A 24,252-nucleotide genomic window follows, 5' to 3' on the forward strand; every position below is an offset into this window, starting at 1 on the left:
GCCCTTGCGCTTCCCCTGCGGGTGCCGGCTTTTGCCATTTGTGTCTTTTTCCGGTGTAAGCCACGGGGTTTATCCTTGTTTCCTTGGAAGGGAGCAGGGAGGGGATTCACCTGAGAGTGCTGATGTGCTCCTTCTGGCTTCCTTTCCATCTTTAATTGATTTTCTGCCTGCTGGACACCTTCAATATCAGAGTTGACGTAACAGTGACAGGAAGCTCTTACAGGTTAAAACTTGGCATCTGGGCACAGGAGAGAGAGTTGAATGAATGAAGGACCTTGTTCTGTTGAAGGTCTCAGCCTGAGGTCACTGCTGTAGTGCTTCTCGGCATGCTTCTAGCCACGCTCTTGGGAAGCGGGAACCTGGAGATACTAGTGGCCATGAGTAGAGGCCAGAACGAGGAGAGGAGGCTGGAAATTAGGGTTAAATAGGTCAAAGGGACTTGGAAATGCCTAAGAGAACAGAGAGGGCTCCGGGGAGACCTTGTTGAAACCTTTCAGTTGATAAAGGGGGCTTATCAAAAAGATGGAGAGAGACTTTGCACCAAGGCCTGTAGTGACAGGACAAGAAGCAGTGGCTTTAACCTGAGTGAGGGTGGATTTAGACTGGACATAATAAATTCTTTGGGATGAGGATGGTGAGACACTGGAACAGGTTACCCAGAGAAGTTGTGGATGCCTCATTGGAAGTGTTCAAAGACAGGTTGGAAGAAGCTTTGAGTGACCTGGTCTAGTGGAAGGTGTCCCTGCCTGGGGCAGAGGGATTGGATTAGGTGATGTTTAAGGTCACTTCCAACCCAGACCATTCTGTCATGCTAGGAAAGAACTAGGTGTCCATGCCGAGCTGTATTGCTCAAGAAGCTTTTAAGAACCTTCCTGAGGAACACAAGTAGTCTTCGAGGGCTCAGGTTGGAAACAAACTACACACGTGGTTTATCTTTTATTTTCTTGCCTGGTTTTGTTTGTCCTCAGTTTTGTTCTTCCCAGGCCTTCCTGTTTTGGCAGGAAGGAGATCTTTGTATCACTTCATAAAATTTGTCTGGAAGCAAAGATCTGAGCAACGCTCCGTCTGGCACAGAAAAATATCTCTTGGCAGGGAAGGGTCAGTAAGCAGGCTGAAATAGCTATTCTGATTTTTTTGGTTAATTTTAAACCAGAATAGATATGCTAATGTTTATGCTATACTGTAGCAATATCGAAAATCCTTTATAAACTTTTGAACCTGTTATTGGGTTCAAATTATTTTTTAATTTCCTGAGCTAGAAGAATGTTCATCAGTTTCCGTTAAAGCTGCCACATGCAATTTACGAATGTCGAGTAAATCCCCTGTCTCCTTCTCTCATAGTCCTTGCAGTGTTAACCTACGAGTTTGAATCTGTTCAATCTCCGAATTTCTGCTGGTGTTTTGGTACAAAAATCCCACCTGGGAGAATTTGGTCCTTGTATCCCTTTAGCACTTGGTGACAGGTTTCAGCATTCTGTGGATTCTTTTTCTTTTAGTGAGTCCTGAGTAGACGGTGCACCCAGTGTCTTGAGACTAGATCAGCTGAAGTGTAACGTTTCTGTAGGAACTTAGGTTAAACGCACTGTCGTGGTAAGTACTATTTAAAACTGCTGTAAGCAGAAAGGAATAGAGTTTTTTAAAATAGTGGCTACGTGCTGTGGACTAACGCTGTCTTCTGCTTGTCCAACGGGGTTAGGTTGTGGGCGTCTACGCCTGCCTAAGCGCCAGCTTCTTTCTGGTGATTTGGTTTTACCCACTGAAGCGAGGAAGTAGTCCTGAACTTTGCTATAAACTGAGACTAATATAATTTCACATAAGGAAATGTTAATATAGTTCGCTATAAATGGAAACTAATTTGAGGTGGCACAGCGGTGTTCCCGTGACATACTTTTGCCTCGACACATTCTGTATTACCAGCTGCTTTGAGCTGACACTGCTTAGTTTAAAACTCCCGTGAAATTGCACGCCCGGGTGTACTTTTTGTAGTACCTAGGCCATACACTTCCTCTACGTGGTTATTTTCTTTCTGGGCTTGCATCTTGAAGCAACACTGCTTTAGTTGTGTGCTCTGTCAGCACTGGTGTGGCCAGCAGGAGCAGGGCAGTGATTGTCCCCCAGTACTGGGCACTGGTGAGGCCACACCTTGAGTCCTGTGTCCAGTTTTGGGTCCCTCACTGTAAGAAGGACGTTGAGGTGCTGGAGCGGGTTCAGAGGAGGGCAATGAAGCTGGTGAAGGGTTTGGAGAACAAGTCCTGTGGGGAGCGGTGAGGGCGCTGGGACTGTTTAGCTGGAGAAGAGGAGACTGAGGGGAGGCCTTATCGCTCTCTACAACTACCTGGAAGGACGTTGTAGCGAGGGAGGGTACATCTCTTCTCCCATCTAGCAAGTGACAGGACGAGAGGAAACGGCCTCAAGTTGCGCCAGGGGAGACGGAGGTTAGATCTCAGGAAAACTTCTTTCCAGAGAGGGTTGTGCAGGCGTGTTGCAGGCTGCCCAGGGAGGTGGTGGAGTCCCCATCCCTGGAGGGGTTTCCCAGCCGTGTGGAGGTGCTGCTGAGGGACATGGTTTAGGGACCCTGGCAGTGCAGGGGGACGGTTGGACTTGATGATGTTAAAGGTCTCTTCCAGCGAGATGACTCTGTGATTCCAGAAGTTCCCAGAATGTGGAACTTTTCACCTGTAAAAACGGGAGGCCATGGCTTGCACTGGGAATGCTTCTACAGGCATGTTTTCCAGCTCATTGGTTGTGGCCATCTTTTTGGTTCTGTTACTAACAAAGAGCTGCTTCATCTGAGGAGTATGCTTAGGCAGAGGAGGCCATCCCGGACCTCGGGGACTGAAGGTGCTGCTCTGAATACTGTATGTTTCAGAGTATTTGTGTCCTTTTACATGAAACCAGACTTCATAGAATACACGGGTAGGAAACGAAGCTACACTAAATTATTTATATTGCAGAATGTTCTGATCAAGATCTATCCTATTTCCTTATTTCAGTTGTCTGATGGTATCAGGATTGTGGATCTTCAGGAGTCTCAAAATCAAGTTTTTCTGAAGCTTCAGTCAAAAGGGTTGAAAGGAGGAGGTATGACAAATACTTGTCTTTGCTTATAAACTGGAAGGTCAAAGCATTTTCTAACACGGGAGTTAATTGAAATTATTTTTTACTTTAAATGGGAAGCAATTATTTTTCTCATAAGTCCTAGTTACTTTCATTCTGCTTCAAGAAAATTAAACTCTTTTTAGGTGTCTTGGTGTTTAATTTTTTCTTTCTCATTGCATGTACAGAAATTAGAATATTGCTGTCCTTTGGAATCACTAAAACTTGCCTTGCAGTAGCGTTAATACCTGTCTTGGCTCATACAAGATAAGCTTGTAAAACTACTTGTAAAACAGTTTAGGTGCTGAAAGGATCTTCTCAGTTACCACTGTTAACCAGCATAGAAAACTGTTACACTGGTAAAACCCTTTTGGTTTCTTCTGGTTTTATATGTTTGCTTGTTTTTCCTTTGATACTCTGTATGTTTAGTTTCATTTTTATAAAAAAAAAGCAGGTGTATCTGCTTGTATGGTATCTTGAATTAAATTATGATACCTGAATATCTTCAGAAATGCTCTAATTAAAATCAGTGATTATTATGTTACTTCATTGTTAGCATTAATATTCTCTCAAAAAAAACTTTATTATGAGGGAATGAAATAAATGCTAATGAGATGGTTAGAAGAAGAAGGAAACCCTTCTTTTCGTTCAGGTATTTTATTTGGTGTCACAAAATGCTGTATTTCTTAGGCTATGTAAGTCACGAGTGTACTGGATCATGGTTTTCTAGTGACTCGGGGAAGTGAACCCAAAAGTTCATGTTCACATTCTCCAGAACCTGCAACAGTTAGAAAACACCTATGGAAATGAACCCTGTGGTTCTGTGACGTCAAACGTTTTTCTTTCTTTCATTCTCGACTGTTAGGTCTGATGTTTTTTTGCTGTACGTAGGCTGCGATAGGCTCAGTGAAGAGAGGTGTTTTCTTGGCTGAGCTGGTTTTTTCTGCCAGGCAGTATATGGAGGAGATAGCATAGTAGCTCTAAGAAATCTTTAAAGGGAAAGAAAAGCTGTTGCTGTTTTGGAAAAGAGCTGCTGTGTCTAGGAATGGAATATTGGGCTGTGAGATTTCTTAGAGATACCACCCTAATCAGTCCGTGCCTAGACAGAGCGCTGAACGTTTTCTGGCCCATAGCTCTGATGTCGGTCAGTCTAGAAGATTGGAAGGGTTTATTGTCAAGCTTTTGTGTTATTCTTGAGTCTTTCAGTTCTGAGATTTTTCCTTAAGTCGGACGAATCAAGGAAGGCCCTGAATTTCTGACTTGGGGAAGTGCGTGATCAGCAGGGCCAAGCACGCTGGTTGCTGAAGTACTCTGAAGATCACCAGTGTTACCTCTCTGCTATTCAGCACTGCTGTCTCTCAAATAATGCATCATCTTTTCATATGATCACAGGATAATTCACCTTGGGAAGGACATTAGGAGGCCTCAGACCTTTGGCTCAAAGCAGGGTCAGCTCTGTGGTCAGACGGCGCTGCTCAAGGGTTGACCTGGCTGAGTTTGGAAAGCCTCCACGGATGGAGGCAGCTCAGGCTCTCTGGGCTCCTGGTCCAATACTTGACTGCCTTTATTGTCGAAAAAGTTTCTCCTTCAGATTTGTGGAACCAGTTTTGTGTTAAGTAGGACTAGCTCTCATGTTCAGCTGATCTGTGTTCAGCCTTTGACAGGATATGCAGTAAGTCATGATCTCTAGACAGAGTCGTTTTGTGATGTATGTAGAGCAGCTCTGCTCCTGGGTGTGAGGAGCTGGAGCAATGTCTATCTTCAGTCCCATCGCTTAAAAGATACTTGTCTGTTTTTGTGGTTCCCATAGTGAAGTGTGTTGTTCAAACACTTCCACCTGCCTGCCCTGGTTAGACTTGGAGCTAAGAGAGGGGTCTGGATTTTACAGAATCTTTAGAAGCTGCTACATTTGAACACCCAGTGGTTGGAGTTAGGGTATAACTGATTCAAAGACTTAACCCCCAAATTTGTTTCATCTAAATATGAAACAGCATGTCGACCTTACCATCAAGACTGCTCTTTTAATTTTTTTAATAAAAAGTTTTATAATACAGTGTTTTTACAGCTGATTTTGGAAATACAAGATTTTACAGGATCATGCCTCAATTCCCAGTAATTGTTTAGTGAGATGTTGGGATTTTTTGTGGCTGAAATGAAGTGCATAGTAGCATAATACACAGATTATTTATTTGTTTATTTTTAGGGCGTTTCGGACAAACAACTCCACCACTTGTCGATTTTCTGAAGGATATTTTAAGAAGATACCCAGAAGGAGGACAGATTCTGAAGGTATACAACAAATGCTCCTTCGAGCAGGTGTTTAGTATGCATGACGTAATACCGTTACTAGTTTAACACTTCCCAGAAATCTTGCAACTCTTGCACCTCATTGGATATTGATTCTAGAACAGGAGATGCATGTTTCCATTTCTTCAGACATGGCAAAGTGTGTTGTGGGGTTTTGGTATTTTTGTGTGTGTGTGTGTGTGTGTTTAATTTCTCTGAGTTTGTTTGTCACAAATGCCATTGTAATTTAAAAAAAAAATAAAGTACAGATGTTATAAATAAATCAAAGACTTTATGATGTACTTTGTATGAGTTATCTAAAATGTTTATTTTGCTTATTACTTTATTGTTCATCTCTGCTATAGGCTATGGTAAAGCCACATAGTAGTAACGGTATGTAAAATTTTTGGTAGGGACTGTCTTAGTATAAGATTGGATAAATTGGAGACTTTAATAATAAAGATTTTGCTGTGGAATTTCTTGGTAGCTAAATATATTTCCCTCAGTGAACAGTGACAGTGTCAGAAAATCTCATCAGTAGACTAAGAATAATTTTAATATGGGAATCTTGGAGTGACTTTTGGGGGACTTGCTCTAGATATAACAAAGCCATCGATTTTGTATGGTGTGAAAGGATTTTTTAGTCTAGGCATTGGTTCTCGTAGTGAAAGAATGTCACAGGATTTTCTGAACTGAGGTTAGTGTTCTTCATAGTGTTTTATCCAGGAGCATTCAACGTATGCAACAGCAGGGCTTGTTACGTTATATCATGATTCTCCACGGGTTACCCATTGTTACGGGTGCAAACCTAACAGTGAAGATGACAACACTCATTTAAGCACAAATTTTTTTCAGTTAAATTTTCTACTGATTAACTGGTAGAGTGGAGTTCTCCTCACCTTACTTTAGACATGGCTGGAACACCTCTCCTGTGAAGAAGGGCTGACAGAGTTGGGGTTGTTGAGCCTGGAGAAGAGAAGGGTTAGGGGAGACCTTAGTGCGGCCTTTCAGCATGCAAAGGGGTCTTATAAGAAAGATGGAGAGACACTTTATACCAGGGTCTGTAGCAACAGGACAAGGGACAATGGTTTTAAACTGAATGAGGGTGGATTTAGACTGGACGTAAGGAAGAGATTTTTTTGGGATGAGGATGGTGAGACACTGGAACAGGTTGCCCAGAGAAGTTGTGGATGCCCCATCATTGGAAGTGTTCAAAGACAGGTTGGAAGGAGCTTTGAGTGACTTGGTCTAGTGGTAGATGTCCCTGCTCATGGCAGGGAGCTTGGACTAGATGATCTTTGATGTCCCTTTGAACCCAAACCATTCTATGATTCTGTGATAGGAGAAAATACAGATCATGCTAAATTTGTCAAGTCACACAAGGGGAAGGACAGGTACCTATAGACAATGATTTGTCTCATTTATTGTAGCTTCCCGTGCTATTGTCTGGAAGTGCCTGTTTGGTTTTTTTTTCCTTCTTTTTTCTGAAGAGCATCCGGCTGATTAGTTCCTAGCTGGTTGTTAAACTTCTCATCCAGAATGTTTCATCACCGGGGTGTTAGGCGATTAGTTTTCTTAGTATATGGGAATTCTGGGTTCTAACTGAAGGGATTTGGCACAGATCTGTGTGTTACCTATCCATATATATAAATCAACACAAATAGAAATGGTGACAGGTGAGGACAGTTCCTGGAGTCGCTTGGAAGGTTTTCTTTGGAACTGTGAAAATAGAAGAAGATTATTTTTAGTGTTGAATGCTTAAGATAAGCATATCTTCAATTGTTGTGCAAACTGCATCCTGGATGCGTTCTGAGCAGTGTCTGCTTGTGGGACGGGTGATGACATTTGTGCTATTTCCCAGCACTAGGTGAATCTGTAAGATGCATTTAAATCTTGAAGGGTTCAGACATTCTCAGCAATTTAAACCCCAGTTTTCTGACCAACACGAAGAAATAAGGTAATGTTCTTGGAAATCAGATAGGTAAATCTAAAAGTAGTTCCTCTGTTTGTGGTTTCCAGTTAACAGAGCGTTAGGGAGGGATCAGCACCACAAAGTTTGCTGATCTGTTTAAATTCGTGTTTGGACTCTTCAAATGCGACGCTGTCTCAGCTGACCGTGGCAGGTGCTCTGTGTGCCACAGCAGGACTGCAAGTCTCTGACTCCATGGTGATTCCCATGCTTATTACTTAATATTTCTGGAGGCTTTGGCTAGCTTTCTGTATCTTCCAGAACGATTGCTGGGCTCATTCTTTTAGAGAAGAATTGCATGTGTTTTGTAATTAAATACCCTGTGGAGATTCTCTAAAAAAATGATTATTCATGATGAACTGTGTGTATATGTCTTGCTGTCTCGTCATACTTCAAGATTATGTAAAAGTGGCACTATAAATAATGTATTTTGGTTACTCGTGATATGTCTTACAGACAAGGAGTGGTTATAGTTGTGAAACCATAGATAACAATCACCTTCTTTTACTGTCAACAGTGTATTAGAATACAAACTAATACCTGCTGCTAGTTGGTGCACTTTTAAAGTAAAGATGCATTTTGCTAGCAAGTCTTCTATTTTCATGCATAATTAAAATACATTTGTATTGTAGAAATACATCGGATGCGATGGCGATGGACCTGCATAGCTTTTCAATTCAGCTGACATCCTTCCTTACGCCAAACTTACAAACATCCACACGTGTGTCTGTGTGGTATCTGTCTGTGTGAGTGTGTATCTGTGGAGCCCGGATGTGCTGTGATGATTCAGTGTAAACAGAGCATTGTGTGCAGCTCTAATCCGGTGGGATCACGCTATCATCACGCCTGCGTGTCTGTGGTGTGTGATGCTGTTGATGTAGAGGGACGGGATACGCCTATTTTATTAATGGTAGTGTTTACAGAACTAGTTTATTGACATTTTAGTTGTTAGAGTTTTCCACAGCTCTCAGCACTACTAATACTATTCAGCAAATACTCGGTCTCAACACAAGCATCTCTAGTCTTTGGGATTCATTCACAGGTGAGCTCTGCTGGCTCGTGATTTACGGAGCTACTGGTCGGAAGTGTTTTTCAGCCCTTTGCTGGAGGGCTGCTAGAAGTGAGCAGCTCGGCCCTGGAACAGTTGGTTCACACAGTGCAGTGTTCGCTTAGACAGAGGTCACTTGTTGAAAGAAGAGTGCTGTGCATTGCCCTTCTCTGATTTTTTGCCACACTGTTGCTTACAGCTGTTGCGTGGGCTTAGCAGTAAACACTGATTTTATTTTTATTTAAATTTTTTTCAGCCATCTTGCATTGTTTTGAGGCTTATACAACTCTGGTTTGGGATAATATAGTTATACTAGTTAGAGTTTAGTAGCTTATTTCTCAACTTTATAACTGCCCATATGTGGTATTTGATCTCCAAATTCAAATCACATTTATAGTGTTGGTGTGAATATCCTTTTATCATGATAGCTTCTTTCATTCAGGTAAGCTGGATAAAATTGTTTTGGTTGAAAAGTGTGAAGACAATTACCCTTGAGACAGTTGCTTATTTTCTGCTGATTAAGTTGGAAAGCCATTGCAGAATATGTACAGTATTAGTGTATGACACTCATTTTTATTGGGTTTTTTTTGCTGCCTCAGGAACTGATACAGAATGCAGAAGATGCCGGTGCCACGGAGGTTAGGTTCTTATATGATGAAACTCAGTATGGAACAGAAACGCTGTGGTCAAAGGACATGGCACAGTATCAGGGTAAATATAATTTTTATTAATTTTGGACGTTATTCTTCAATATGCATGTGGTTCTGTGGTTTCCCCCTTGCTGTATGGAGATGACCACCTTCCTAGGCGCGTATTTTGTCTGTTCTAACATTGATAATTCTTTTCCAAAGCCGGTGTTTTCTGTTGAAGGCCTTACACTGTCTTTGTGCAGTTCCCACTTCTTCCATTTAAAGAGTTTGAGAGAGCCTTGTGTTGTACTTCGTTCTGTCACTTCGCCCAGGGTGGCTGTATTCTGTGGCTTATTTCCCTGCATTCACTCAGTATCCCAAAATACAAGAAACACAATTTTTAATAGAGCAAGTCAACAAGGTTTAGTAAGTAAGACCTAGGATAAAAGAATGCCTGGGGTGTTAGACAGCAATTTTCAGATTTTCTGCTTACAAACCTCCACCCATTTCTTAATGTAAAGATGACCCTAGCCCCTTCCATTCCATCGTTCCCCAGGCAGTCTGTTTTCTCCCCTCTCTCTTACTCTCTCACCCTTACAGCAAACTTTGCTCCGTGCTGCTTGTATACAGCAAGTGTAGTTTCTTGTAACTGGAAGGTTTTTGTATCATTTAATACGGCTTTCTGTGATAGAGGTCAGTTCTGTGTTTATCAAACAACTTAGTTTGCATAATCATCCCCAAAAGGTGAAGATTTCATTGATGGATATTCCGCTACTCCTTGTTTCTAGCTTTTTTTTTTTTTCAGTTTTTAATCACCCTCATTATGTCTTCTAATTTAAATGCGTCTGTCTTACTTTCTAGGCACAGGTTATTGTTACGTTTTGCCATGTGTTCCCTTCCACTGGAGGTATCAATTGTACATCCTTCAAACACCTTTTTAATAGCCTGAACAGGTTGAGTTGAAGCCTTGCTCCACAGGACACTACTTCTTTCAGAAGTTTTGTGGTTTCCTGCTCTCTGTTCAGTTTTTCAGAATAATTTTTTAAAAATGTGGATACCAGAACTAGATACCTCACAAGAATATAAATCTAAGTGCCACACACAGAGGTAAATCCACCTCCCTGCTTCAGCTTTTGCTGCTACTCTGTACCTCCCTTACATCACCTAGCACAATTTGATGTCAGCTTGAGTCATAGCTTCCCCAGTAACTCTGCACGTGCATACTTTAAAGAGGTACTTTCTCAGTTCTGTAACTTAATTTCCTAGAAGTTTTTAACAGTAAATAGTTTTCTTCTATTGAATGTTTACATTTGCCTCTTTATTATAGGGCCAGCATTTTATGCATACAATGATGCAATTTTCACCCCCGAGGACTGGCATGGTATACAGGAAATAGCAAGAAGCAGGAAAAAAGATGATCCACTGAAAGTTGGAAGATTTGGAATTGGCTTTAATTCGGTTTATCATATAACAGGTACTCTCTGTAGGTGTTTTATAATGAAAATGTTGCCGTTCTAAATGATTAATTATTTTAGATGCCCATCAAACATTCAGTATTTTCTCTATAGTGTATTTTTAAATTAAGATCCTTGCCTAAATTTCCTTAAAAAAGCAAGAGCACTCATGTTCTTCTAAAACCCTATAAGGTATCCTTTGCATTTTGAAGGTTTTTGGAGGCGATTTGTTTCTTCTAGTGAAGCCATTATGCACTTTGTCCCTCATATTGAAATGAACTTCCCTTTACACTGTTATTTCTGTTGCACGTGACTGCACATACTACAGAGGCCCATAATAGAGGGGTGATATATAAGGTGTGGAAGTTCAGACTAGGCTGAAACTTTCATGCAGGTTCTTTGCGTAATAAGCAGTGATGTTATTTCATGCTAGAAAGGATGTTCTGTAACAGAGGTGTATACACATCTACATTTGAGAGAGATGGTACCGACTCTTTCTCAAGCTGCTAATAGTCAGTCTTGAAACCTCTTATTCTGGCAAAATGTTTTACCGCTGTACAAAGGAAGCATATAACATAAACAGTCCTTACAGTCCACGTGGTTATAATAGTACAGGCTAAGAGGCAGGTTTTTGTTGAAATAACGTTTTTAAATTGTGATGTCAGTTTGTAAGACGCAGGATGTTTTTCACGATGCTTTACCTAGTAGCACATGAATAAAAGCTTAGTTAACATGTCCAGTGGTTCTGGGAATTTACGCTTCTGTAAACAGTAGTCTTGTACACTTAAGCCTTCAAGATTTGTGAAGTATGAGTGTAATAGCAGAGATCTTTAGTAAATTAGTTTTTTTCTGAAAATATTGGAATGATGAAAGTATATAGTTGAAAGATGTTATACTTTCTCTTGCTCACTGGTTGCTAGAATTCAAGTAGTTGAATCACTGTTTATATACATAACTGCAGAATAGGAGTGTGCTTGTTTCTTCCTGTCAGTAAGCACTGAGCTATGTTACCGGAATCATAGAATTTTTAGGATGTAAAAGACCTTTAAGATCATTGAGTGCAACCATAAACCTAACACTGCCAAGTCACCACTAAACCATGTCCCTAAGCACACAGCAGCAGTTTTTTAAATGCCTCTGGAGATGGTGACTCGGCCACTTCCCTGGGGGTTATACTCAGTTTATCTCAGTTTTATAACATTTGTTTCTCTTGCCATTTTAAAATTTCTTCCTTAAGACTGTATTTGAAACCTACATTGTTCTAGGATTATTAATAGTTGGGTTTTTTTATGTATACAGATGTCCCCAGTATTTTCAGCGGTGACCAGATTGGAATGCTCGATCCCCATCAAACCCTTTTTGGACCTCATGAATCAGGCCAGTGTTGGAATCTAAAAGAAGATAGCAAGGAAATCAGTGAGCTGACAGACCAGTTTGCACCATTCATTGGTGTGTTTGGCAGCACTAAGGAAACCTTAAAGAACGGAAACTTCCCTGGTACCTTTTTTCGTTTCCCACTTCGTCTGCAGCCTTCCCAACTCAGCAGCAACGTTTATGACAAACAGAAGGTTTTGGAGCTGTTTGAATCCTTCAGAGCAGATGCGGACACAGTACTGCTCTTCTTGAAGAGCGTTCAGGATGTTTCCTTGCACGTTAGGGAAGCTGAGGGAACTGAGAGACTGATTTTTAGAGTAACCGCTAGTGAGAACAAGGCCTTGAAACATGAAAGACCCAATTCTATCAAAATCTTAGGAACTGCGATAAATCAGTATTGTAAGGGAGTTCCAAGCAATAGCGTAACATGTGTGACATACCATGTCAATATAGTTGTAGAAGATGAGAGTGTTAAGGACGCACAGAAAACATCTTGGTTAGTGTGTAATTGTGTAGGTGGTCGGGGAATGTGTACCGAACTGGATTGTTTAGCTGATGACTTGAAATTTGTTCCTACTATAGGAATAGCCATGTCTTTATCAACTAACGGGGAGGAAAAAGAAGCTGTAGCAGACTTTTCAGGGAGAGCATTTTGTTTTTTGCCTTTGCCTCCAGGTGAAGAAAGCAAAACTGGACTCCCAGTTCATGTTAGCGGTTTCTTTGGTCTCACAGACAATAGGAGAAGTATCAAATGGCGAGAGTTGGATCAATGGAGAGATCCAGCAGCTTTGTGGAATGATCTTCTTGTGGTAAATATAGTGCCAAAGGCATATACCACCCTTATTTTGGAAGCTATCAAACGAATGGAGACTGAGAAGAATTCGGATTTTCCGTTGTCAGCTGAAAGAATTTATAGGTTATGGCCTGACGAGAACAAAATCCGGGTACCCTGGAAACCAATTGTAGTACCTCTTTTTAAAGAGCTGCTCCAGCATACAGTTATTTACTCAGTGAGTAATCAGTGGATAAAGGTGGAACAGGTGCACTTTTCCGAAATGGATGAGAATTTGGAGTACACACAGTCTGTTCTCAACTACCTCCAGAATTCAGGGAAGCAGATTGCCAAGGTACCAGCAAATATTGCTAGTGCCGTGCATCTTACTGTTTCTACTGCTAAAGCTGTGAAAAAAGTGACTCCTGCTGTAGTACGGCAAGTGCTGAGGAAATGCGGACACAGTGGAGCTGCGGAGGAAAAGCTGCATCTTCTAGAATTTGTGCTTTCTGATGGAGTCTACAGCGAACTGATTGGATTGGAGCTTTTGCCATTGCAGAGTGGAAGTTTCATTCCTTTTTCCTCATCTGTGTCAGAACAGGATGTAGTTTACATAACCTCAGAAGAATATCCCAGGTATACTTAATATTTTAAATACTGGGGTTTGTTTTCTAGTTTAAATGTTAGAACAGAGCTTCAGACTGTTCTTGCTTATCAGCAAACAAATGTCAGGCAGCAGCAGCCTGTAATGGAATGAAATAATGCATCGATAGAACTCAGTTTTCTGTATGTATGTACATGTTTGTGTGCACGTGTCTCATCTGGAAAGGTTGACGGCTACTTGTCTTTATAACTTTATAAAAGATTCATGTGATGTAGGCTTTAAGGGAGTACCTCAGGATACATTTCAAGTTAGCTTTCTTCTGAGAATTATAAATAGGAGGAGGTTAGGAACATGCATGGACGTTAACATGGATGAAACACCCATGGATACTAGGATGTACGTTGAATCAGGAGATGATTAGGGCTTAGTCTGGGCTTTTCAGTGAGGGCTTGGTTTCAGGAATAAGCAGGTGCTACCATGGAAAGAAGCGGGCTTCTCTTTTATATGCACTCTCCATTTGTTTGTAATAGTCCCTCTCCAATTAATTATTTTTTCCTTCCTTATTTCCCAGTTGCATCAATGTTAGAATTTGGTTCAGATTTCATCAGCCAAAAAAGCCTGCACTGACACTGGGGAGGAGATAGCTGAGAGCTATCCCCAGAGATCTTACTGCTAGCTGGAAAAAGTGACCTTGGGGTCACTGGGGAGGAGGCATAGAAAGGCTACTGCTTTCTGTGTCTGTGCTGGATTATGCAGGTGTAAAAGATGTTAAATCTCCACCCTTCTCCAAGTACTCTCTTAAGAGGTACTGCTTGAAGGCACTCAGGCACAGCAGATGTCTTACCGGTAGCTGTTCCTCCTTAGGAAGCGTTACCTGTGTGTATGTTCACAGCCACACCGCCTCCTCCTTTCCCTCACAGTTCCACTGATTTTCAGATCCTCAACCCGAATGACTGTGACACTTGGCAGTAAAAGCAGCAAAGCACATGCCCTGTGGGCGGTTGATAAGGGAAGGAGAGGTGTGTTGGAGTGTGCCGACATAGATACTATGAAAGTAAAAAGTGCTCCAAGTAAAGTCCTGATGTAAATAGTGATTTGAATATCAGCCCATCTTCAAGAAGTTTGCACTGTAGGTATAGGCAACACATCCTCAAGAGAAGCAGTTGGATGCAGATAACTGCTCTTCCCATGTTGCTTGAGAGGGGTTTGCTTTTCTTCAAGTTTGTTGCTCTTCTTTTCCTGTTATATTCTAAACCTGTAATCTTTCTTGTTCTAGACAATTCAGGTTATTTATCAGGGGATTAACACTACTCAGAACCTGTGATTCTAGTGTCTTTTTTAAGGATTAATACTAATTAAATACATTTCTCTAGCATCCGGTGTGAGATGATTTATCTTTGCTATGCTTTCACTTTGCTTCTCCTTCCAGAAGTTAAACCAGTATACTAGTACAGAAAGCATTCCCATGATGGGACTAACAAATTACAGCCCTGCTTCAGACTACTCATAAGAGACTTTTTTGGACACTCAGTGATACTGCTGTATTTTACTCAGTACCTGTTCTGTGGGCAATGGACTTCATTTGGTTAGTCTTGTAAAACTGACACAAAAGCATATGATACCAGGCATAGAGTCAGAGAATCGTTTAGGTTGGGAAAGACCTTTAAGATCATTGAGTCTAACCATTGACCCTGTACTGCTGAGTCCACCACTAAACCATGTCTCTATGGACCACATCTACACGCCTTGTAAATACCTCCAAGCATGGTGACTCTACCACTTCCCTAGGCAGCCTATTCCAGTGCCTGACAACCCTTTTGGAGAAAAAATTTTTCCTAATTTGCTCCCCTGGTGCAAGTTGAGGCCATTTCCCCTGTCCCGTCACTTCTTACGTGGAGAAGAGACCAACCCTCACCTCACTACAACCTCCTTTCAGGTAGTTGTAGAGAGCGATAAGGTCTCTCCTCAGCCTTTTTTTTCTTCAGACTAAACAACCCTGGTTCTCTCAGGCACTCCCCATAGGACTTGTGCTCTAGACCCTTCACCAGCTTTGTTGCCCTTCTCTAGACAAGCTCTAGCACTTCAACGCCCTTCTTGGAGTGATGAGCCCATAACTGGACACAGTAGTCAAGGTGTGGCCTCACCAGCGCTGGGTATGGGGGGGACAATCCCTGCCCTGCTCCTGCTGGCCACACTAGTGCTGATACAAGCCAGGATGCTGTTAGCTTTCTTGGTCCCCTGGGCATGCTGCCCTGTGGGTTGGCATGTCTGGGGGAATGAATTCTGCCCCATGAACTTTGCTATAGCTTCTACTCCTGTCTGTATATGTGTTTTTTCTCTGTCTTGACTAATTCTTTTCATTTCTGAGTAATTGTGTGAGTGAAACATTATCGGCATACCCACATAAGCTGTCTTTTTTTTTGGTAATTTTGTTGGGTTTGCTTGTATTTGCTAAATGTATTTCAGTGTTGGTTTTCCTGGCAGGCTCCCTGGCCTGCATTATGCATGTTACTCCCAAGAGTAATCTAGCCAGAGCCATTGTTTTAGCTTCTTGCTGTGAAGAATTACAAAAAGAAAAAATTCAAAGGCAAATATAATTGTTCTCTTCCTCACGTTTTGCTTTTCCTTCTTTTACAGCCACCTGAGGTATGTGGTGCTTGCTGCGGGCCACACGAGTGCTGATACAAGCCAGGATGCTGTTAGCTCGTAGTTGGCTAACGGCCGATACCCCCAGCTCCTTCTCCACTGGGCAGTTTCCAGTCACTCTTCCCCCAGCCTGTAGCGTTACATGGGGTTGTTGTGGCCCAAGTGCAGGACCCAACACTTGGCATTGTTGAACCTCATACTATTGGCCTCAGCCCATCGATCCAGCCTGTCCAGATCCCTCTGTAGAGCCTCCCCACTTTCAAGCAGATCAACACTCCTGCCCAACTTGGTGTCATCTGTGAACTTACTGAAAGTGCCCTCGATCCTCTCATTATTGATAAAGATGCTAAACAGAACTGGACCCGATACTGAGCCCTGGGGAACACAAAATAAATCTACTTGCTGGCTATCATAATACAGAAGTTGTAAATAGTAATGCTTAATTTGCCTCTGTTCTTGCCTGCAGTAATTATTTTTAATTCTGATGTTATAAATACGATAAATGACTTATGTTAGATGTTTTAAAACACTTGAAGAGTTTGGCACTTTGTGTATTCAAATTTGGAGCCTGCTTAAAAAGCTGAAATAAGGTCTTTCAAATGTCCTTCTGTTAACACCTGTGGAAGAAGAAGATTCTGTGCTGGTTTATGTATAATTAACATACCTGCTGTCAGGATTAAACTAGATATTCTTCATTTCAGGAAGACTAAAGCCCTAAAGAACTATTTAGTTTTAAGTGCTAACATAAAGGAAGGGAAGGAAAGGAGAGGATGAGACTGACTCTTGGCTACAATAATCTTAACCGCTGTCTGCAGATGTTTCGAAATACATGAATCTGGCTGAAGTCCTAGAGTTACATGTTGTATTTTTTTGTATGCTTTCAAACAGAATCTTCAAGAGACATAGAATTACCTTTTTTTGTTGTTGTTGAAATACAAAGAGATGAAAATAGTTTTATAATTCCAGTTTTCTATCAAAAGAAAACTTGCTTAGACCTGCTTTGAAAAGAGTAGTTGGACAAGCCAGTTTGTTACTGCTCTGCTTCTAACTGTGTGATTTTCTCATTTATACGAAAGTGCCCACTGAAAGCCCTGTTCTGCATATGTAAGCGATTGCTTTGCACGTGACTATTTGACATCTGTGGAGAGCAGAAATGTTTGCTGAAGTGTGGCTTGTTTGTTTTTGTTTGTGTGTTTGTTTTTTACGGTGTGCCAGATCCCTCTTCCCTGGCCTGGAAGGAAGGTTACTTTCTGATGACCTGAAGCCTGAGGTTCTAGCTGCTTTGAAAGAAGCTGCCAAAAGCCGAGGTAATGTGTGTTTTGTGTTCTCATGTAGTGAAACAGATTTATAATGGTTGAACAGACTAGTTTGAAACACAAGTTTTAAGTAATGTGTCTTTTGAAACTAGTTTTACCTAAATAAGGTGGTCATCTAAAAAACCACTTAAGATACGATAGACTGTAGTGTTTGAGTTGGAAATGACACAAATGAAAATTACTGATGAACAAAGAATCAACGGAGGATGGATGAAAATTGACAGTAAGAGAATAAATATTCACTTAGTAAAGCGTGTAGTCGAGGCTGTATATGTAGTCAGTAACTGTTCTGGTAGTATTCGTCCACTGAAGAGCCCGAGTTCTGTTCTGCATTGGCAGTGTTTGCCTGTGCAGCAGCTGTGTCATGGTTTTAGTATTGGGGATCGTTTCCTATCTCACAATTGCAAGTGATCACACCACTGCGTTTTTTAAAAACCAGATGAAACCAGCTTAAGCATCTAGACTGAAACGTACTGTCGGTCATATTATTTCATGAAGTGTTTCCTCAGTCTTAATTCATAGCTTTTGGCTGTGTCACTGTGGACCTACTGAAATACTTCCAGTCTTGATCAAAAGACTTGGTGAAGAAGTTTGCTGCATCTCTAAATAAGATGCTTCTATGTTTAACTGTCTTCGCAATTAATTTTTTTTGCCTCTTCTCTCCTCAGAGTTTGTCTATATTTACATTTCCACCCTTGCATTTCATTATGTGTTTGGTAAATTTTAAGTCTGACTCTCAGAAGTCTTTTCATTTAAACACGATTTGCAAACAAGTCACTCTTCAGCTTATTTGAAAACAGTATGAGTATGTGGTGAACTGTTCCTCAATGTCTAGAAAATGTGCTTTCCAGAAAAAGATTCTCGCCTTATCTCTTTTTTAAAATTGCTCGATTCATCAGAATTCTTTTTTAGACTGAAGACATTAGAAGTAGACACAGAATACTATAAATCATTGTCTTCATTTGCTTTTCTCGGTGCCCTTTATCATAGTCTTGAGTCAGTCAGTCACAGTCTCTATTTCTTCAGTCAGTGTTCTGACCTTTCTTTCCTTTCAGTCCTTTGTATGTTCTCTGTCTGTTCTTCATGTTCAGTTGGAAACCTCCTTTCTCCATGGTTTGATCATTGCTTCATTATCACATGTAATAGAAAAGTAAGATAATTGTGAGGCAAGATGATACAGTTTTGAAGTTTGGCAAGGCATCTGTGAAAAGTCTGAAAGAATTGGGAGTGGCTTCCTGCGCAGAGTAAACAGTGTAAATATTTGAAATAATATAAATTGTATAGAAGATAGGAAATGGCTGCTGGGACTTCCTTTGAACATGAAGAATAGCAAGTGTTGAACTACTATAAAGAAAAACTTTGTTCCAGATTGTCAAAGCCCTATGGGCATATCCTGTGGTGGGTGTTGAGTCCATTGCTGCAGTAGAATATGCTTGTTTTAATTTTTTTTTCCCTGCTAGTTTCCTTCACTACTTTTTAAAATACATTTTGTTTTACTACAGACTACAGATTGTTGAAAGTAGAGACTACTTTAAATTGTGGATCCAAACAGTGAATGTTATTAATCTGGGATAGAACCGTAAAAAAATACTGTTTACTCCAGTAGTAATTGTTGTGACTTTAAAAGAAGCGAAATATAAAGTGATCAAGGCAGCCACGATGAGGTTAGACTGATGGAAGATTGTATGAAAGACAGGAATGTTAGCTTTGAAAAATGCCAGTTCCTCATGCTGATACCTTGAATTGGCTGTTGAGGTGTATTGTCCCAGACAGTTTCCTCCAAGTGAATGTCACAAAGCAGTCCAAAGCCATGCTTAAATTAAAAACCAGAGCAAAATGCAAAATAACCAAAACAAAATACAGGTTTGACGTGCTATATGCTTCAGTACATCTTAATATGAAAAAGCAAAGGTGACTAAAATGAGAAAACCCTGTATATTCATAAAGCAATCCCTTGCTGAGCCCCAGGACAATCCTCCACTTCCAGGCTTGGTCTCTTGAGTTGCAGCAAGATCTTTCTAGTCTTTTTAGTTCCTGGGAGGATATTTGGTCACCTTTAAGGTCTTGCTTTTGTCATTCTTCTTCCTCTGGCAGTTTCTTTGAATGGCATTGCTCTAAGGACTTGTTCTTGGTTGGTAGTATGCCTCTCATTGAGAAGAACATATTTTTATAAATGAATACAGCGAGTATAATACTTCTAGATCTTCTAGAAATGCTTAAGGACTTTAGATCATCCTTTGCAAGATGGTAGTGGCCTGCTTTTTATTCCATCTCCTCCTAAATTATTCTTTGTTCTAACATTTTGCATAATAGTGAAGTACAGTGGCAGTACTGTAGAAGTTGTGTGTTACTATGAATAATAAGTATTAGAGGGAGTTTGGCAGGTTTTGAAACTTTACCTGTCAAGAATTTTACTTGCATAGCTGTAGAAATTCATAGAGTCATAGAATGGTTTGGGTTGAAAGGGACCTTAAAGATCATCTAGTTCCATCCCCCCTGTCATGGGCAGGGACCTTCCACCAGAGCAGGTCGCTCAAAGCCCCATCCAGCCTGGCCCTGAACACTGCCAGGGATGGGGCACCCACAGCTCCTCTGGGCAGCCTGTTGCAGTGTCTCACCACCCTCACTCTTCAGTCAAGAAGCTTTTCCTAATGTCTAATCTAAATCTACCCTCTTTCACTTGAAAAACACTACCCCTTGTAGTGCTACCTGCGGGATTCCTGGTAGAGTTGCAGGAATAGAAACTTCCTTGTATTATTTCTTTGAGAAGATGGGATGCATTTTTTTTGGTTGTGTTGTACAAAGACAACCAGATTTTTTTTCTCTCCTGCAATGTGTACTGGATCTTTCTAGTTAATAACTGTTCCTTCATTTAGTGTGTTAATGTGTAACTCATGGCATGTCTTCTGAAAATGGATTTGGTTATATTCTAGCCCAGCAGCTTCTCTGGGGATTTTCAGGTATGGTTATTAACTGGAGATGTACTGGTTTGGATTGAAGCTTGAGAATTTGTGTGAATTTGGTGTTCAGCTATTCTCATTACCCCAGCTTTCTTGTAAACAAAACTTGCTGTATAGAGCTGCCAAATAGAGAGGTCTAAATACAGTTGAGGGAAAAATAGAAATTGGTGAGGAAAACCTTGTAGTTAGGTTACATGGAAATCATCAGTATTTTCATTGGTTTATTTATATATTTTTTAAAAAATTCCATGCAGAAAGATTTCCAGTACTTTAAGATCATATGTATAGATTTTAAAAGAGTATTTCTAAAGTTCTGTGCTCTAATAGTGGGGTTTAAGCTTAGCTTTTAAGTAGATTCTTATCTTGCTGGTCCACTGCTGCAAGTGTTTCTCACTTTTGCGAGGCTGCTGTGTTTTTTTCCAATAGAATTAACAGAATGTATAGCCCTGTAGGCATGAATCGAAGGGAAAAGTTTTTTTTTTTTCTTCTTGAGGATATCTTACTACTGATTTTCAGCAGAGCCGGGACAGGAGATAATATCTTGAATTGGACTGTTGCTTTTAAGGAAATGGCAGTGCTATCTTCCGGGAAGGAAGCTGAAATCCAAATAGGTGCCCTGCTTCCATTTCTGCCATTGTCTCTGACGTCACTGGGAGGTAGTGCTATTTTTGTATTCTGTATTATTTTCTTACCTCCAGGCACTCAGTAGTTTTTAAGGATAAGCTGTCTTAATTAAGACATGAGTGTTGTCGTGTATTTCTTTTAGAGAGGGCTTTGATAATAAGAATTAAAGCATATACATCTAAACTTCGTTTCAGCGCTCCTTGCACAACTGAGTTTTGTTGCTTGCCAGTTTTAGTGTGAGATCATCTGCACCTGAGCTGCTCTTTGTTATATCTAATAAATAATCTTTCAAATCTGCTTGGATTAGATTCTTATTTACTGCTAGGCAAATAAGTATGTAAAGAATCAGCCAAACAAAATAATATGTTTGAAGCTTCTGCTTTGATTATAGATCTGTAGTTGCTGTGTGTGCCTGAGAACTCGTGTCAAACTACCAAAAGCAATAACATATTGATAATTTTAAATTTGTTTTCATTTTTATACTAATATGGAATGCATTCATTTTTAATTAACTCCTAAAAGCAAGGGGTGCTGGTGTCCGCAGCTCTATTTAACAAACAGTTTTTTGCACAAAAAGAAAAAGCAGGGCACAGATTTGATTTTTTTTCCTTTTCCTTCCCACCCCATCCCTCCAGCCACCAAAATGATTTTGTTATGTAACTCTCCTCTGTGATTTTCATGGCTTTGCACTTTTGCTATAATTTCAGGAAGGCCATGCACTCAGCTGCAGCTTCTGAACCCAGAAAGGTTTGCCCGGCTCATTAAAGAAGTTGTGAATAGCGTGTGGCCTGGTAGAGACATGGTGGTGCAGTGGTATCCAGGTTTGGAAGAGAAAAATCACCCATCAGTTTCCTGGCTTAAGATGGTCTGGAAGAACCTATATATACATTTTTCTGATGACTTGAGTGTGTTTGATGACATGCCGCTTATCCCCAAGACGCTGCTGGAGGAAAACCAAACATCGGTGGAACTGGTTAGATTTAGGAACCCATCACCTATCATTCTGGAAGATGAATCTGAGACTCAGCTCCCAGAATACTTAGCCGATATTATTCAGAAAGTTGGTGGAGTTGTACTTAAAAAGCTGGATATTTCTATTCAACATCCACTTATAAAAAAATATGTGCATCCACCATTGCCAAGTGCTGTTTTACAAATAATGGAAAAAATGTCCTTACAGAAACTGTGCAATCAGGTTGCATCATTCCCGCCAACACATAAAGATGCTCTTAGGGCGTTCTTAGCTAGTTTGACCGATGCAACTGAAAAAGAGAGAAGAATTATTCAGGAATTGCAAATATTTAAAAAAATTGAAAAATCAGCCGATGAAAGTGTCCCCGCTTTTACTGGGCTAAAAGGTAGTAAGGTATTACACCACACTGCCAAAATCCCTCCTGGTCTAAGATTTTCGGTGCCAATAATTGACAGCAGCGATGAAGCTACTATTCGCTTAGCTAACCTGCTGAAATTAGACCAGCTAAAGAGCACAGATTGCTTGAAGTTTGTTATACAAGACATAAGAAATGATTTTTATTCGTACGAAGAAACAACACAGATAATGCAGTGGGTTCTTGAAAATCTGACTTTTCTGAAAAATGAGAATACAGATGTCATAGAATGGCTGACATCACTAAAATTTATTAGGATTTCACAGGAAAAGATGATGTCAGCAAATGATCTCTTTGATCCCGAGGTAGAACTCCTGCAAAATCTGTTTTATACTGAGGAAGAAATTTGCTTCCCCCCTGTTATTTTTACATCTTCAGATATTCTTCATTCTCTGAGACAAATAGGCTTAAAAAATGAGGCCGGTCTTGAGGAAAGTGATATTATGAGAGTGGCAAGTAAGGTTGAAAGTTTGAGCGCTGACCCTAACACCAATCATGATTTACTGTTAACAAAAGCTAGAACTCTCTTGATGATTTTGAACAAAAACCATACACTGCTTCACTCATCTGAAACAAAATCAGCGCTGAAAAAAATGAAGTGGATTCCTGCATGTAAGGAAAGACCTCCAAATTATCCAAGTTCCTTAGTTTGGAAAGGAGATCATTGTAATCTGTGTTCGCCACCAGAAATGTGTGATATATCTCATGCAATTTTAGTCGGTTCCTCAGTTCCTCTCGTGGAAAATGTGCTGCTGGATGTAGAAAAAGCCCTTGGCATCTCCACCAAGCCCAGCATAAAAGCAGTCCTAAAACATTTCAAGGTGGTGGTCGATTGGCATAGTTCTAAAACTTTCAGTGACGAGGACTATTACCAATTTCAGCATATCTTGCTTGAGATTTATGGATTTATGCATGATCATCTAGAAGAAGGCAAAGACGACTTTAAAGCCCTGAAATTTCCCTGGGTTTGGACGGGTAAAACGTTTTGTTCCCTCACACAAGCCGTAATAAAGGCAGTACCTGATCTTGATCTCCAGCCATACCTGCATTATGTACCAAAAACTATGGCGAAGTTTCACCAGTTGTTTAAAGGTTGTGGTTCAATCGAGGAGTTAACACCGGACCACGTTTCTATGGTAATTCAGAAGATATATCTAAAAAGTGAGCAGTCTCTCTCGGAACAAGAGAGTAAACAAAATCTTCACATTATGCTGAGCATCATAAGGTGGCTGTACAGCAACCAGATTCCCGCCAGCCTGCACACCCCCATGCCGCTCTACAGCGGCAAACTCCCCTACAAACTGGCGATGCGGCCGATCCACGAGTGCTGTTACTGCGATATCAAAGTCGATGACTTAAATGATCTGCTTGAAGATTCTGTGGAACCGATAATTCTGGTGCATGAAGACATACCAATGAAAACCGCCGAGTGGCTGAACGTCCCATGCCTTAGCACAAGACTAATTAATCCAGAAAATATGGGATTTGAGCAATCTGGGCAAAGAGAGCCTCTGACCGTAAGAATTAAAAACATTTTGGAAGAATACCCTTCCATTTCAGATATCTTTAAAGAGCTTCTTCAAAATGCTGATGACGCTAATGCAACGGAATGTAATTTCCTGATTGACATGAGAAGAAATATGGATATAAGAGAGAATCTTCTGGATCCAGGAATGGCGGCATGTCATGGTCCAGCTTTGTGGTCATTCAATAATTCCGAATTTTCTGACTCTGATTTCCTGAATATAACTCGATTAGGCGAGTCTTTAAAAAGGAGTGAAGTTGACAAAGTAGGAAAATTTGGACTGGGATTCAATTCTGTTTATCATATCACTGATGTTCCAATTATTTTGAGCCGGGAGTTCATGATTATGTTTGATCCCAATGTTAACCATATCAGTAAGCACATCAGAGATAAATCTAACCCTGGGATTAAAATCAACTGGAGTAAACAACAGAAGAGGCTGCGAAAATTTCCCAATCAGTTTAAGCCATTTATAGGAGTTTTTGGTTGCCAGCTACCACTGACGGTAGAATCTCCTTACAGCTACAAAGGAACTCTTTTCAGGCTGTCCTTCCGAACTCA

General features: G+C 40.6%; 1 protein-coding gene across 1 annotated transcript in view; it reads left to right on the forward strand.

Annotated features, from left to right (window-relative positions):
• Positions 1-2,999: 2,999 nt before the first annotated feature.
• Positions 3,000-24,252, forward strand: part of SACS (sacsin molecular chaperone) — a 30,265-nt gene continuing 9,012 nt past the window's right edge. Inside the window, exons 1-7 of the mRNA XM_010140075.1 lie at positions 3,000-3,081; positions 5,300-5,385; positions 8,999-9,110; positions 10,356-10,502; positions 11,782-13,264; positions 17,094-17,185; positions 21,486-24,249. Of these exons, the coding sequence (XP_010138377.1) occupies positions 9,095-9,110; positions 10,356-10,502; positions 11,782-13,264; positions 17,094-17,185; positions 21,486-24,249 (4,502 nt within the window). The 5' untranslated portion in view covers positions 3,000-3,081; positions 5,300-5,385; positions 8,999-9,094. The remainder of the gene's footprint in view (positions 3,082-5,299; positions 5,386-8,998; positions 9,111-10,355; positions 10,503-11,781; positions 13,265-17,093; positions 17,186-21,485; positions 24,250-24,252) is intronic.

This window comes from Buceros rhinoceros, unplaced genomic scaffold (genome assembly GCF_000710305.1).
Source record: "Buceros rhinoceros silvestris isolate BGI_N320 unplaced genomic scaffold, ASM71030v1 scaffold1977, whole genome shotgun sequence".
In the NCBI taxonomy this organism is placed as follows: domain Eukaryota; kingdom Metazoa; phylum Chordata; class Aves; order Bucerotiformes; family Bucerotidae; genus Buceros; species Buceros rhinoceros.